This window comes from Moschus berezovskii, chromosome 18 (assembly GCF_049115385.1).
Source record: "Moschus berezovskii isolate FMDL1 chromosome 18, NW_MosBer_1.0, whole genome shotgun sequence".
Classification (NCBI taxonomy): Eukaryota; Metazoa; Chordata; class Mammalia; order Artiodactyla; family Moschidae; genus Moschus; species Moschus berezovskii.
In genome coordinates this window covers 36,811,713-36,828,879 of record NC_142477.1, presented here as the reverse complement: position 1 = coordinate 36,828,879, position 17,167 = coordinate 36,811,713, and the positions used below count along the sequence as shown (strand labels likewise).

The 17,167-nt window shown below is 42.3% G+C and overlaps 1 protein-coding gene across 1 annotated transcript in view; it reads left to right on the top strand.

Moving 5' to 3' along the window:
- The window catches only part of ADAMTS12 (ADAM metallopeptidase with thrombospondin type 1 motif 12), a 391,698-nt gene that overhangs the window by 262,508 nt on the left and 112,023 nt on the right, over window positions 1-17,167 (top strand). Inside the window, exon 14 of the mRNA XM_055422207.2 lies at window positions 6,878-6,998. Within this exon, the coding sequence (XP_055278182.2) occupies window positions 6,878-6,998 (121 nt within the window). The remainder of the gene's footprint in view (window positions 1-6,877; window positions 6,999-17,167) is intronic.

Genomic DNA, 17,167 nt, shown 5'->3' with positions numbered 1-17,167 from the left:
ATTCTTATCCACTATAGGTTATTGCAAGGTATTGAATATTGTTCCTTGTGCTAAATAGTAGGTAGAGATCAATAGGTAGCATCTATACAGTAGCTTATTGTTTATCTATTTCATATAGGGTAGTACGTATCTGTTCATCTCAAATCCCTAATTTATCCCTCTCCCCTCTTTCCCTTTTGGTAGCTAAGTTTGTTTTCTGTGTCTGTGAGTATATTTCTGTTTCATAAATAAGTTACTTTGTATCATTTTCACTGATTCCACATATAAATGATATTATGTGGTATTTGTCTTTAACTTACTTCACTTAGTATGACAATCTCTAGGTCCATCCATGTGGCTGCAAATGACCTTATTTCCTTCTTCTTTGCATGCATGTCGCTTCATGTGTCTGACTTTTTGCGACACTATGGAGTGTTGCCTGCCAGGCTTCTCTGTCCATGGGATTCTCTGCTGCTGCTGCTGCTAAGTCACTTCAGTCGTGTCCGACTCTGTGTGACCCCATAGATGGCAGCCCACCAGGCTCTGCCATCCCTGGGATTCTCCAGGCAAGAACACTGGAGTGGGTTGCTATTTCCTTCTCCAGTGTGTGAAAGTGGGATTCTCTAGGCAAGAATATTGGAGTGGATTGCCATTCCCTTTTCCAGGGGATCTTCCTGGCCCAGGGATCGAACCCGTGTCTCTTATGTCTCCTGAATTGCAGGCCAGTTCTTTACTACTAGCACCCCCTGGTCTGAGTAATATTCCATTGTACATATACGCCACATTGTCTTTATCCATTCATTTATCGATGGATATTTAGGTTGCTTCCACATCTTGATATTATAAATAGTGTTGCTGTGAATACTGGGGTGCATGTGTCTTTTTGAGTTAGAGTTTCTCTGGATATATGCCCAAGAACAGGATTCTTGCATTATTTGGCAACTCTATTTTTAGCTTTTTAAGGAACCTCTATAGTGTTCTCCAAAGTGGCTGCACCAATTCACATTCCCACCAATGGTGTAGGATGGTTACCTTTTCTCCACACCCTCTCCAGCATTTATTATTTGTAGACTTTTCAATGATGGCCATTCTGACCAGTGTAAGGTGACGCCTCATTGTAGTTTTGATTTGCGTTTGGCTAATTAGTGACATTGAGTGTATTTTCATGTACTTGTTGGCTATCTGTTTATCTTCTCTGAGAAATTTCTATTTAGGTCTTCTATTTTTTAATTTTTTAAGTTTTTAATTATTATTATTTTTTTGCTGTTGAGCTGTATAAGCTGTTTGCTTATTTTGGAAATTAGTCCCTTATCAGGTGCCTCATTTACTAATATTTTCTCCCATTCCATAGGTTGTCTTTTCATTTTCTTTATGGTTTCCTTTGCTGTGCAAAAGCTTTTAAGTTTAATATGGTTCCATTTGTTTATTTTTGCTCTTCTTTCCATTACTGTACGAGATGGATCCAAAATAATATTGCTGTGATTTATGTCAAAGAGTGTTCTGCCTGTGGTTTCCTCTAGGAGTTTTTGAGTATCTGGTCTTACATTTAGGTCTTTAATCTGTATTAAGTTTATTTTTGTATATGATATTAGAGAATGTTCTAATTTCACTCTTTTACATGTAGCTGTCCAGTTTTCTCAGCACCACTTATTGAAGAGTTTTTTCCCCATTGCATATTCTTGCCTCCTTTGTCACATTAACTGACCATAAATGCATAGGTTTATTTCTGGCCTTTCTATTCTCTGAACTTCTAAGCTTACTTATCACAGATACAAATTTAAACAATGACTTTTTAGGATGTCATCTATTTTTAATCACAAGTATGACATGCAATAAGTTTTTAAATATATGAACAGATATTCCCACCCCTCTTCCTACTGTCCCAGCTTTACAGTCTTACCTGCTGTCTTAAGACAGGATACCAATCTTCCAGCTCACTCACCCCTTTCTTTCAGTAACCAGTTCTCTGACTTTCAGTTCCTTTACTCTTCCCTTTTCTCCCAGTCAGTGCAGCTTTGGCTTCATTTCCTTCCCAAACAGCCTTGATGCCTTGAACTATCACATCAACCATCCCCTGGTCTTCTCTTAGCCATCCATCAGCCTCTCACCCCTGGACCCTGATTCTGATCAACCCACCGTAATGATTTTTGCTCTTATAATAAGTCTACTGTACACTTCTTGAAATTATAATTCAGCTTTGTGAATTTTTGCCCTTATAAATCAATGTCTTTAACCCCAGCTGAGTCCTCAGGCTTACCTGACAGTCTTCCTACCTGTCCTAAGTTAGCGTCCCTTCTCATTGCTCTCAAAATCTTTCTGACTCCTCTTTGTTCTCTTTCATGGCTATTTTGGCCAACTCAGTGATTGGCTGAACACCCAGGTGTCAATTTCTCTGGGCCAAATATCTCTCCAGAAGATCAGATCCAGGCTCCTGGCCCTCAATGTTATGGTGAGGAAAGCATTATTGCTGCTGTCCCTTTTGTTAAAGGACAATGTCATCTACCTGTTGTCAGTTAAGCATAACTGGCCCTATCTTCACACTAAAGTTCCATTGGCTGGGCATGAATCTCATCTTGGAACTAGGTATTCTTCCAGTCTCTGCCTTTGCCAAGGGACTGCAGAAAGAAATAATGACATTCTCAGTGGATTAGGTCAAGGCACCAGTTGGTATTTCAGTCCTCAGTTATATGAGAATTTCCTAAGTAAAACAGTGTTAATTCATGATGAAAAAATGAGAATTAGGTAAGAAAATACATTGCTTATTCACTTACATAGGGGTAAAAGCCCCAGTGAAAGACTGTAACCTGATTTCTCTACGTAATACTCAAGATAGGATACTCTTCAGTCCAGATAACAGGGTCAAGAATTTGTGATACACTTCTGTACCAGAAAGGAAATAGCAATCAGAGTAAAGAGGCAACCTACAGAATGGGAGAAAAATTTGCATACTATATATACAATAAGAAGTTAATATCTAAAACATATGAGAAACTCCTACAATTCAATAGCAGAAAAATAACCTGATTTGAAAATGAACAAAAGACTTGAATAGACACTTCTCCAAAGAAGATATGCAAATGGCCAACAGATATGTGAAAAGGTGCTCAACATCATTAAATATAGAGAAATACAAGTGAAACTCATGAGCTATCACCTCACAGCTGTTAGGATGGCTGTTACACGTAAGATAGTATTGGTGTGGATGTGGAGAAACTGGAATCCTGTGCACTGTTGGTGGGAATGTACAGTGATGCAGCCACTATGGAAAAAAATCAAAAAGTTAAAAATAATTTAGTTTTAATTAAATCAAAATATTTGGTTTTAATTAAATTATAATATTTAATTATAATTATAATGGTTAAATTTAATTAAATTTTGATTACATATTTAATTAAATATTAAATATTTAATTTTGATTAAAATACTTAGATACATGTTTAACTTTAATTAAATTTAAATATTTAAGTTTTGATTAAAATTTAATTTTTACCATCAGTTCAGTTCAGTCGCTCAGTCGTGTCCGACTCTTTGCGACCCCATGAATTACAGCACACATAAGACCTAGCAATTCCAGTTCTAGGTATATATCCAAAGGAATGAAATCGGGATCTTGAAATGATATCTGTACTCCCAAGTTCACAGTGACATTATTCACACTAGTCAAGATATGGATGCAAACAACCCAGATGTTCATCAACAAATGAACGGATAAAGAAAATGTGGTATGTGCATATCATAGAATATTGTTCAACTTTAAAAAAGAAGTAAATTCTGTCATTTTGGCAATATGAATGAGCCTAGGAACATTATGCTAAGTGAAACAGGTCAATCGCAGGACAAATGTTACAAGATTCCACATATAGGAGCATCTAAAATAGTCAAACTCATTGAGGCAGAGAAGAGAACAGTGGTTGCTAAGGGAACAGTGGACAGTTGCTGTTCAACAAGTATAAAGTTTCACTTACACAAGATGAATATGGCTCGAGCTTTGCTATACAACGCATTGCCTGTGGTTAACAACGCTGTATTGTTCTCTTAAAAACTTATGAAATGGGTAGATATCATGTTAAGTGTTCTTACCACACATACAAGAAAAGGGACACAAGGTAACTTTTGGATCTGATGGATATGTCTATTGCCTTGATTGTGGCGATGGTTTCACGGGTGTTTGTATGAGTCCAAACTCATCAAATTATAAAATTAAATATGTATAGTATTTTATATATCAGCTATACCCCCAAGAAAACTGTTTTTTGTTTTTTTTTTTTTAAAGAAAGAGTGATGGGAAATTAGAGTGATTACCTTTTGTAAAGAAATGCAGCCTGTGGGTGGCGGTCTGGCCTCCTAAGAGTCACAGGGAGGAGAGCCTTCCTGGAGTCACTGTTACATTGGTAGCAGCAGCAAAGCCCCCTCTGATCTGCTGAAGGCAGAAAGAGAGTATTATCTATCGTAGCCGTGTTGCCAGATCACAGGGCACGGAAGAAAGGGATGTCTGTTCATTTCCCCCTGAGAGCCTCACAGGTTCCGTGTAGCCAGGAGGACGGGCTTCCACCTTCCCAGCCTGTGGTTCTGTACTCAGTTCAGTGTGGGCTGTGCTGTGTGCGGCTGCTGGAGGAGCAGAGGGTGAGGTCTCCACCAGCACCACGCCCTGTGCCCTGGGTCAGCATCTGATGGGGGCGTGTTTCCTTCCCACCCCTGCCCCCCGAGGGATGCAGGCACATATTGGTGGAGGAGAAAGATACGCTCAAGGTGTTTGTTTTTCTGAACTTCTTTCCTTTTTCTTCATATTTTTGCACTATTTTTTGGCACTCCATGCTGCTTGCAGGGTCTTAGTTCCCCAACCAAGGATTTAACCCATGGCCCCTACAGTGGAAACTCGAGTCTGGACCACCAGGGAAGTCCCTCTTTGCATTTTTTACCCATCCCCTCTTGGCAGAGATTTTTAAAAACACTTTACTATGTTGCAAAGTATGTTTCCCTGCTGCTGCTGCTAAGTCACTTCAGTCTGACAACTCTGTGTGACCCCATAGACGGCAGCCCACCAGGCTCCCCCATCCCTGGGATTCTCTAGGCAAGAACACTGGAGTGGGTTGCCATTTCCTTTGCTAGTTCCTAATCAGTGAAGAAGTGAAGTCACTGAGAATAGGATGTGTAAAGTTTAGCTTATTAGAGGATAATCAAGCTTGACATAAATACATCACTTGTGAAGGGCTGGCATTTTACCTATGGCCACTGAAGGCACATATCCAGACTATTTCTTTCCTTTCCATCATGATTAGCGTGATTGAGTTTTTTAAATCTCTTAGCATTTTGTTTTTCCCAATTGGGTCAACTGGCACAGTCTTCAAACATAAAGAAAGTCAGAGATGGTTAAGCTGAGGAATGGTGCTATTTTCTATCTGTGGGCATTCATTCTCTTTTTAGCTAGTGGAGGGAGAGTGTATTTAAAGACCTAAATGGTTATTCCATTGAGTTGATTCAAGGTGGCTTTAAAATAAGAAAGGAACTTATCTTTGAGAGAGAGAAAAAAAACTACCTGGGCACAATTCTTCTTCCCAAACAGAAAAGAAAAATCCCACTAAAAGAATATGGTGTGGTTTTCCTCTTTCTATCATTGAAATGTGGTTAAGGAATATAAGCCATAGAAAAGAGCCAGCGACAAAGGACTTCAGCGGAAGCTCACATGTTTCATGACTTTATATCCAAATGTTACCATTCTTGGGTATCTGATGCCACCAAACACCCCAAATTTAATACTCTCCTTTTCCAGTATGGAAATTGGATGGGAAGGACTTGGCTACACTGGTAGGCAGAGGAGAAGGAACCAGTGGAGAGGGAAGGATGGTGGCTGGGAAGGACCAATGGACAGAACACTGAGAAAGGATCAGGTCCAGGGAACATGAGCAAGATTAGTCCTGGCTCAGGGGAGAAACAACCAGTTTCTCCTGTGTAGTTGGAAGGAAGGAGGTCAGGATGGCTGGGATACGATGAGTGTGATGTGTGGTAGGGGCTGAGATCATAGGAGGGTCCCAATAGTCTGATGTGGGTCTGCACATCCGAGATCTCATCCCGCCTGGGACAGGAGTGGTCTCAGCATGAAACCAGAAAAGTAAAGTGAGTGAATGACTGACTATAGGTGAGAATGACTATAGCCATTGCATCATCCCTGGGAATCTCATTAGAGAGGAGAGGGTATGAGGTTTGCACATCTGAAAGAGATTTGCTGCTCCAATGACTCTTGATTCCAAGACATTTTTCACTGTTTTGTTTTTGAAACCATTTTCAATTCTGCTTCTCGCTCAGGGGAAACTGCAGACCCATTCAGTGCATACCTCGTTTCTCTCTAAGCAGTATTTATTTCGTCATCAGCAGATGCTTTGAGTATTGCTCTGGCCGCCACCAGGAAAAGGAAATTTTTTTTATAGACTTCATTTCTATTCTTTATTATTCTTCCTGCCATGTACTGGAGAAGGAAATGGCAACCCACTCCAGTATTCCTGCCTAGAGAATACCATGGACAGAGGAGCCTGGTAGGTTACAATCCTTGGGCTTGGAAGAGTCGGACATGATTTAGAGACTAAACCACCACCACTACCTGCCATGTACAAGTCAGTGTTCAGTATTTCTGTGTTCTAATCCATGGGAGTTAGTGTTTTAGGGCACTTTCCAGTTGTTTCTTGGACACCAAGTATATATCTTGGCCACCCACCCTGTAGTCAATACCTGATATAAGAACAATGACTAATGTGTACATTTTGTATGTAACAAGTGTAAAACACATGTGCCTGCCTTCAGCCCTGATCTCATCCAGAGCAAAGGGGGAAGAAGAGCCAGAGGTCCAGGGCAGGTGTGGCATCTCCTGCCTGTGTCACTCATCCTTAACCTCTCTTCTCCACAGATGGTCGGCTGCGATTATGAGATCGACTCCAACGCCACGGAGGACCGCTGTGGTGTGTGCCTTGGGGATGGCTCGGCCTGCCAGACTGTGAAGAAGATGTTTAAGCAGAAAGAAGGATCTGGTAATAAATAATTGCAGTGGTAGGGGACTGAGGATGCAGGTCAAGATGGAGTGCTATTTTTTGTAACAGATTGTAACTTTTTAAGCAGATTGAAACTTTCACAGAATTCAAAATAGATATAGCCTTGGCTACAATGGCTCCTTGGCAGTTGTAGAAAAAGGATTGATTGCTAAGCAACTACAGGAAGCGTTATCTTGCACTAGGGATCTAAGATGGCTTAGTGGCTGCCCACAGGACCAGGTTTAATAGTGTGATTCCTGGGAGAGGATCCAGGGCTGAAGGCCAGTGGACCAAGACCTGAGGGAGAGAAGGGATGAAAAGCTGGTGGAAGAGGATGCAGACAAGGGGCAGGTTCCATACTGAGGGCAGAGAAGCCAGCCGTGGGTTTAAAGACAGAAGAATCAGGATGTAGCTTTAGGACCAGAGGAGAAGCAAGGCAGGGTTACTTCAATTTGCTCTTATTCCCAACCCCTCCCCAGAAGAGGGTCTCTCCCAGTGGTGCCTTAAGTCTCTCCAAGTGGCTTCTCCCAGCTAACATGCCCTCCTTACCCACACCCCACCCTTCCTTCCCCATGATTACCTTTTTTGAGATTTCTTCCGTTAACAGCTTCAGGCTACTAATAATCTTTGGGGTTGGAGAGCTCATCCCCCTCGCTCCTCCCCAGAAATAACCAGACAGGAAAGGGAGTATCATTAAGCCAGTTACCTTATATGGGAGCCAGTGTAGAAGTTGTTGTTCTTCAGAAATTTCCCTGCCCAGGAGAGAGGGAGTTGAGACAGTACAAGGCAGCTCTCATCAATCATTGCTTGAGGCTACTCTGGGGAAGTAAGGGATCCAGCGGTTGATTCTCTGGATTCCAAGGAAAGCAGGTGCTGGGAGTAGGGAGGCCAGTGTGCTCCACTCAGGTAGAGATGGGACAGTACCCCTGTGCTGGAGCTGGGGTGACGCCCAGGGAAGAAGTTGGATCCTGGGGCACCTCCCTTCTAGACATGCTTACCACCCGGGATGAAGTGACTAAGTTTGCCCAAGAGATTATTCATTAAGTGACCTGTTGTTCCCTAGTACACATAATAGTGGATAACCCAAATTTAACTTCCATCCCCGTTTTTGGTCTTTGGCTATTGAATCAGTAAGGTAAAACTGTAAAGTGAAATGCGTGTTCAGCCCTTTCAAATTACCGTTGTGGGATTATATTTCATGTCTACTATCTGAAAGCATTATTATGCGTGAAACATCTTTTGCATTTTAGTAAGGATGTGAATGACAACCCATTTATCTTAGATGTATGGTCAAGTGTCCTGTGATAGCTAATATTTATTCAGTCTTTACAAAGGTGTTATGTAAATATTTTTCATTATTTAGATGTGATGTTATTTACTTGGATTAGTAAAAGTCAGACTTAAAATTGCATTCCTTTATTTATCCTGTTTTGTTTCTTTTTTGTGGCCTCAGACATGATATGCTCTTAACATTATGGTGTGTGTGCTTAGTCTCCCAGTTGTGTCCAACTCTTTATGACCCTTTGGGCTGTAGTCCACCAGCCTCTTCTGTCCATGGGATTTTCTAGGCAAGAATACTGGAGTGGATTTCATTTCCTTCTCTATAACAGAGCTTCCCTGACAGCTCAGTTGGTAAAGAATCTGCCTGTGATGCAGGAGACCCCGGTTCAATTCCTGAGTTGGGAACATCTGCTGGAGAAGGGAATATGCTACCCACTCCAGTATTCTTGGGCTTCCCTGGTGGCTCAGCTGGTAAAGAATCCACTTGCAATGTGGGAGACCTGGGTTCAATCCCTGGGTTGGGAAGATGCCCTGGAGAAGGGAAAGGCTACCCACTCCAGTATTCTGGCCTGGAGAATTCCATGGACTGTATAGTGCATGGGGTCACAAAAAGTCGGATATGACTAAGTGACTTTCACTTTCTCCATAATGTTATGGTAACTCCTTTGAAAAGCAGAGTTTTCATTCTCAAATCTCTAACACTTAACCTTTTAAGCCGTTAGGAAATCAGGTTTTAGTTCTGGGATCTCATCTCTGCCCTGGTGTCCTAGGGGTGAGGAAAATGGACCAGAAACATCTTGAGTTGCCCTCCCTCTACCACACCTACCTCAGAAATGTGGTCCATCTGGCTATATGCCCACCACTGAGCATTTTTATCCCCGTTGCCTTTCTGCTTTCTGATAGCTCTTGGCATCCAGAGAGTATGTCAACTTTATGCTGTTTTTGCACTGACAGCTTTCTCAAAGCCCTCTGGCATGGCCACCCACAGCACAGTGGAGAAACCCAGTAAGCACTCATTCTAAACTCTGCAGCACCCAGTTAGGGGTCTGTGTTCCATATACCCACTGGACACTGGCCAGAACCCAGTTTTGCTACGTGCCCGATAAAGCTAGAAACATTGTAAAGAAGCTGGCTGCCACCACCACCACTCCCAGTCTGAGTGAGGCCAAACAGTGATGGAAAATTTTATGAAAGGGAATCAGATTGTATTGGAGAGGATGATTTATGCAAAGGACAAAATCAAAAAAGAAAGTTCCTCTCCTGGAAGACGCCCAGTGTATTCGTTGTTTTCTGTACTTGTTTACATGCTATCTTGTGTTGCTGCCCTTTTTGCACCTTATATTGTATTCTTTTTTTCTGCTGCTGCTGCTGCTAAGTCACTTCAGTCGTGTCCGACTCTGTGCGATCCCATAGATGGCAGCCCACCAGGCTCCCCTGTCCCTGGGATTCTCCAGTCAACAACACTGGAGTGGGGTGCCATCTTTTTTTCTAACACAATGCAATTTGAAGGCTGAATTGTCTTTCAGGCTTTTTCTCCACCCAACCCCAAATCAGCAAACAAAGGATATATATGAATATATATTGAATATATATGAATATATAGATATATATCTATATAGTAGGTATTCAATTTACTCATGTAAATTTCAGTGAAAAAAGTCTTTCATAGGGTGAATTCTATATTCCTTTGATGCTAAAGGAGGCAAATCTTTATTCTCTAGTTATGTTGACATAATATCTGAGTAGGTATTTTCTCCTCAATGTCCAGCCTGTGGTTTTGCTGGAGTGTTGTAACTCTTTTGCAGCGTGAATATTGTTACAATATGCATCAGTTCAGTTCAGTTGCTCAGTCGTGTCTGACTCTTTGCAACCCCATGAATCACAGCAAGCCAGGCCTCCCTGTCCATCACCAACTCCCGAAGTTCACTCAAACCCACCTCCATTGAGTCGGTGATGCCCTCCAGCCATCTCATTCTCTGTCGTCCCCTTCTCCTCCTGCCCCCAATTCCTCCCAGCATCAGAGTCTTTTCTAGTACCCAGTATTAAAATATTGGGTTTTAGTCACTTTCTGATTCTAGCACAAAGATTGTTATTCACTTGCTCAGTCATGTCTCACTTTTCGCGACCCCATGGACTGCAGCAGACCAAGCTTCCCTGTCCTTCACCATCTCCTGAAGTTTGGTCAAACTTGTGTCCATTGAATCAATGATACCATCCAATCATCTAGCCCTCTGTCATCCCCTTCTCTTCCTGCTTTCAAGCTTTCCCAGCTGCTGCTGCTGCTGCTAAGTCACTTCAGTCGTGTCCGACTCTGTGTGACCCCATAGACGGAAGCCCACCAGGCTCCCCCTTCCCTGGGATTCTCCAGGCAAGAACACTGGAGTGGGTTGCCATTAGCATCAGGGTCTTTTTCAATGAGTTGGCTCATTGATGAGCCAGCCCAAAGATGGAAATCTCCGAATCCTTCCTCTTCTTGTGCATGTCCTAAAGTATTCTTTTCTCTTTGTCTCTCCACCCAGAGATGCTGTTGTTGACAGCAAGCTGGTCACGAGGGTCCCATTTGCCCTCAAGAGTCTGTGGCTTGTGATAGTCCCTTCTGGAGAATTATTCCCAGAACAAGTGTGTGTTCGTAGCTGCAACACGGGACTGTGATTGATTGAAGATGGCTTTGTTATTCCAGGACTTGTGCATGAGATCCCCAGAGCCTTGTTATCACTGTTCTTAACCATGACCTTGAAAGAAAACCCAGTATCTTTCTTCTAAGGGAAGAAGGGAAGTAAGAAACCATCAAGCAACCCTGAAAAGCAACGAACTTGGGCAATAGGTGCAGACTAGCTCTTGTGGCAAAATTATCTCCTTGACTAGGAAATAACAAGAATATGTGCTCACTCACAAGGATTCAAAAATCCTTCAAAGCTTGCATGGCCAGACTGATCCATGGCTTCTGCCTGAGTTCTTCTCTTTTTTTTCCTGCTTTACTCTGGCTGTCAGCTTTTTTTCCTTGGAAGTATAGTTGAAAAAGTCTGCATTTGAGATGTCCATGGCAGTCATGCCCAATACGTCCTCCTCTCTGGCTGCTGCTGCTCTTGATGATGGAGGTATGAAATACTAGTAAAGCCTTTTTCTTTATTTTTTGTGAGTGCTTCTAAGAAACAGAGAGAATGATGTGGAGTCGAAGTATGCTCAGAGGCAAAAAGACTGGGTTACTGGTCTAGATTACCATTGACCTTGGGGAAGCCACCTCTCTGGGCCATTTCTGAGGCCCCTTCCAACCCTCCATGGTGAATTTTGTCCTCCCCTATTCCCAGCACCAAGGTTGATCATTTGTTGATATCTAAGTGTTGAAGTTGGGCAGAGTTTTTTGGAGAAGGTGTCTTTATTCATGGCTGCCCTGGATTGTCCCAACAGCTAAGTTTCCATCTTTCTCTGGGAAGAGGAACTCTGCTTAGTAGATCTGATGCTGCATACTAGATGGTGACATCTAGTCCTTTAAGTAGGACCATGCTTGGGGAACAAAAGGGCTATCCTCTTGTAGACCCTCCATAATAACTTATATTTCATCTCATGGAGAAAGAGAAAAAAAAATGGCATCTAGGTGTAGTACATGGTTACTGTGATGGAAAAGGTCTTCAGTTTGAAGAACTTAGGCCCAGAGTACAGCGTACTATGCACAGGAACTCCCTGGTTCACTTGTTCACTTACTTGCTCTTTTACTTGAGAAACTTTAATTGAGCACCTACTGAGCGTTCAGCATCAGTTCAGTTCAGTTCAGTCGCTCAATTGTGTCCGACTCTTAGCAACCCCATGAATCACAGCACGCCAGGCCTCCCTGTCCATCACCGACTCCCGGAGTTCACTCAAACCCATGTCCATCGAGTCGGTGATGCCATCCAGCCACCTCTTCTCTGTCGTCCCCGTCTCCTCCTACCCCCAATCGCTCCCAGCATCAGAGTCTTTTCCAGTGAGTCAACTCGTCGCATGAGGTGGCCAAAGTATTGGAGTTTCAGCTTTAGCATAAGTCCTTCCAATGAACACCCAGGATTGATCTCCTCTAGAATGGACTGGTTGGATCTCCTTGCAGTCCAAGGGACTCTCAAGAGTCTTCTCCAGCACCACAGTTCAAAAACATCAATTCTTCGGCAATCAGCTTTCTTCACAGTCCAACTCTCACATCCATACATGACCACGGGAAAAACCATAGCCTTGACTAGATGGACCTTTGTGGCAAAGTAATGTCTCTGCTTTTTAACATGCTATCTAGGCTGGTCATAACTTTCCTTCCAAGGAGTAAGCATCTTTTAATTTCATGGCTGCAATCAGCATCTGCAGTGATTTTGGAGCCCCCAAAAATAAAGTCTGACATGGTTTCCACTGTTTCCCCATCTATTTCCCAAGAAGTAATGGGACCAGATGCCATGATCTTCGTTTTCTGAATGTTGAGCTTCAAGCCAACCTTTTCACTCTCTTCTTTCACTTTCATCAAGAGGCTTTTGAGTTCCTCTTCACTTTCTGCCAAAGGGTGGTGTCATCTGCATATCTGAGGCTATTGATATTTCTCCCAGCAATCTTGATTCCAGCTTGTGCTTCTTCCAGCCCAGCGTTCCTCATGATGTACTCTGCATATAAGTTAAATAAGCAGGGTGACAATATACAACCTTGACGTACTCCTTTTCCTATTTGGAACCAGTCTGTTGTTCCATGTCCAGTTCTAACTGTTGCTTCCTGACCTGCATACAGGTTTCTCAAGAGGCAGGTCAGGTGGTCTGGGATTCCCATCTCTTTCAGAATTTTCCACAGTTTGTTGTGATCCACACAGTCAAAGGCCTTGGCATAGTCAATGAAGCAGAAATAGATGTTTTTCTGGAACTCTCTTGCTTTCTCCATAATCCAGCGGATGTTGGCAATTTGATCTCTGGTGCCTCTGCCTTTTCTAAAACCTGCTTGAACAACTGGAAGTTCACGATTCACATATTGCTGAAGCCTAGCTTGGAGAATTTTGAGCATGACTTTACTAGCGTGTGAGATGAGTGCAATTGTGCGGTATTGAACATTCTTTGGCATTGCCTTTCTTTGGGATTGGGATGAAAATTGATCTTTTCCAGTTCTGTGGCCACTGCTGAGTTTTCCAAATTTGCTAGCATATTGAGTGCAGCACTTTCACAGCATCATCTTTCAGGATTTGAAATAGCTCAATTGGAATTCCATCACCTCCACTAGCTTTGTTCGTCGTGATGCTCTCTAAGGCCCACTTGACTTCACATTCCAAGATGTCTGGTTCCAGGTGAGTGATCACGCCATCGTGATTATCTTTGTCGTGAAGATCTTTTTTGTATAGTTCTTCTGTGTATTCTTGCCACCTCTTCTTAATATCTTCTGCTTCTGTTAGGTCCATACCATTTCTGTCCTTTATCGAGCCCATCTTTGCATGAAATGTTCCCTTGATATCTCTAATTTTCTTGAAAAGATCTCTTGTTTTTCCTATTCTGTTGTTTTTCCTATTCTGTTGTTTTCTCTATTTCTTTGCATTGATCGCTGAGGAAGCCTTTCTTATCTCTCCTTGCTATTCTTTGGAACTCTGCATTCAGATGCTTATATCTTTCCTTTCCTCCTTTACTTTTCGCTTCTCTTCTTTTCACAGCTATTTGTAAGGCCTCCTCAGACAGCCATTTTGCTTTTTTGCATTTCTTTTCCATGGGGATGGTCTTGGTCCCTGTCTCCTGTGCAATGTCATGAACCTCCGTCCAGAGTTCATTAGTCACTCTATCTATCAGATCTAGACCCTTAAATCTATTTCTTACTTCCACTGTATAATCATAAGGGATTTGATTTAGGTCATATCTGAATGGTCTAGTGGTTTTCCCTACTTTCTTCAATTTAAGTCTGAATTTGGCAATAAGCAGTTCATGATCTGAGCCACAGTCAGCTCCTGGTCTTGTTTTTGCTAACTGTATAGAGCTTCTCCATCTTTGGCTGCAAAGAATATAATCAATCTGATTTCGGTGTTGACCATCTGGTGATGTCCATGTGTAGAGTCTTCTCTTGTGTTGTTGGAAGAGGGTGTTTGCTATGACCAGTGCGTTCTCTTGGCAAAACTCTATTAGCCTTTGCCCTGCTTCATTTCGTGCTCCAAGGCCAAATTTGCCTGTTACTCCTGGTGTTTCTTGACTTCTTAGGGGACAGAATAATGAGTAAGATGGTGACTCTTCCCACTGCTTGTTTTCTCACACTCTCTGGGTGATGAAACAACCAGGAATCCACTGTGACATTTCGCTCTTAGGGAGGATTTAAATTAGAAGCCTGTTTCAAAAGGAAGTTGGGAGAATATTAAGCCCTCTTCTTCCAAGGGCACCAACTTGGTGGTGCCCTTTTTCTGAGCTTGCCACTCAGAGCCTTGGCCTTCATCCCAAACTCCTGCAGCCCATTCTCTTTGGCCTAGAACTCTGACCCCTTGTTGCCCAGTTCCTCAGCATGATTTATTTCCTGCTGCCTAATCGCCTTGATTCTGCAATACTCACCTACCTTGATCTTTAATATTAGCTAGCTCTTTCCTGGCATTTTTTAACTTCTTGCACTTAATCTAATTGACTTCCTAAAACCACCCCTTTGGACTCCTGTGGCCTTTATTGACTTCCCTTGACCCCACCAATGCCAGGTCCTCTGACCACTAATCCAAATCCTGGGCTTATTCACATGGACCTGCTTTTTTCTGATGCTGGCAACAAGGGACCACAGTCTCTGAGCATCCTGGAACTCTCCTACGGCTAATTGTGTCACTTAACTCAGGACACAAACCACCAGCCTTGATTCCTACCTCCTTTATTTAGTCCTAACCAGAATATACACAACTTTTGTTTAAAATCTTTTTATGGAACTAGAACAGTTACCATATAAAATTCACTTTTAAGTTTATATTTTAAATGATACATTTGCATATCTATTGAGTAGACTTGATGCACATAGTCTTTTGGCACAATACTTAATTCAATTTCCACAATGGGTGAATTTAACTCAGATGACCATTATATTTACTACTGTGGGCAGGAATCCCTTAGAAGAAATGGAGTGCCCATCATGGTCAACAAAAGAGTCTGAAATGCAGTACTTGGATGCAATCTCAAAAATGACACAATGATCTCTGTTCGTTTCCAAGGCAAACCATTTAGTATTACAGTAAGGAAAAACAGACTGGTTCCAAATAGGAAAAGGGGTACGTCAAGGCTGTATATTGTCACCTTGCTTATTTAACTTATATGCAGAGTACATCATGAGGAACCCTGAGCTGGAAGAAGCACAAGCTGGAATCAAGATTGCTGGGAGAAATCTTAATAACCTCAGATATGCAGATGACACCACCCTTATGGCAGAAAGTGAAGAGGAACTCAAAAGCCTCTTGATGAAAGTGAAAGAGGAGAATGAAAAGGTTGGCTTGAAGCTCAGCATTCAGAAAACAAAGATCATGGCATCTGGTCCCATCACTTCATGGGAAATAGATGGAAAAACAGTGGAAACAGTGTCAGACTTTATCTTTTTGGGCTACAAAATCACTGCAGATGCTGATTGCAGCCATGAAATTAAAAGACGCTTACTCCTTGGAAGGAAAGTTATGACCAACCTAGATAGTATATTAAAAAGCAGAGACATTACTTTGCCAACCAAGGTCCGTCTAGTCAAGGCTATGGTTTTTCCCGTGGTCATGTATGGATGTGAGATGTGGACTGTTAAGAAAGCTGATCGCCGAAGAATTGATGCTTTGAACTGTGGTGTTGGAGAAGACTCTTGAGAGTCCCTTGTACTGCAAAGAGATCCAACCCGTCCATTCTAAAGGAGATCAATCCTGGGTGTTCATTGGAAGGACTGATGCTAAGGCTGAAACTCCAATACTTTGGCCACCTCATGTGAAGAGTTGACTCACTGGAAAAGACTCTGATGCTGGGAAAGGTTGGGAGCGGGAGGAGAAGGGGACGACAGAGAATGAGATGGCTGGATGAGTTTGAGTGAACTCCGGGAGTTGGTGATAGACATGAGTTTGAGTGAACTCCGGGAGTTGGTGATGGACAGGGAGGCCTGGCGTGCTGTGATTCATGGGGTTGCAGAGAGTCAGACACAACTGAGCGACTGAACTGAACTGAACTGAATCCAAGCCTATGCCCCAACCAGTAATGCTGAAGAAGCTGAAGTTGAATGGTTCTATGAAGACCTACAAGACCTTTTAGAACTAACACCCATAAAAGATGTCCTTTTCATTATACGGGACTGGAATGCAAAAGTAGGAAGTCAAGAATCACCTGGAGTAACAGGGAAATTTGGCCTTGGAGCACGGAATGAAACAGGGCAAAGGCTAATAGAGTTTTGCCAAGAGAACGCACTGGTCATAGCAAACACCCTCTTTCAACAACATAAGAGAAGATTTTACACATGGACATCACCAGATGTTCAACACCAAAATCAGATTGATTATATTCTTTGCAGTCAAAGATGGAGAAACTCTATACAGTTAGCAAAAACAAGACTGGGAGCTGAACTGTGGCTCAGATCATGAACTCCTTATTGTCAAATTCAGATTTAAGTTGAAGAAAGTAGGGAAGACCACTAGACCATTCAGATATGACCTAAATCAAATCCCTTATGATTATACAGTGGAAGTGAGAAATAGATTTAAGGAACTAGATCTGATAGAGTGACTGATGAACTATGGATGAAGGTTCGTGACATTGTACAGGAGACAGAGATCAAGACCATCCCCATGGAAAAGAAATGCAAAAAAACAAAATGGCTGCCTGAGGAGGCCTTACAAATAGCTTCAAAAAAAAGAGAAGTGAAAAGCAAAGGAGAAAAGGAAAGATATAAGCATCTGAATGCAGAGTTCCAAAGAATAGCAAGGAGAGATA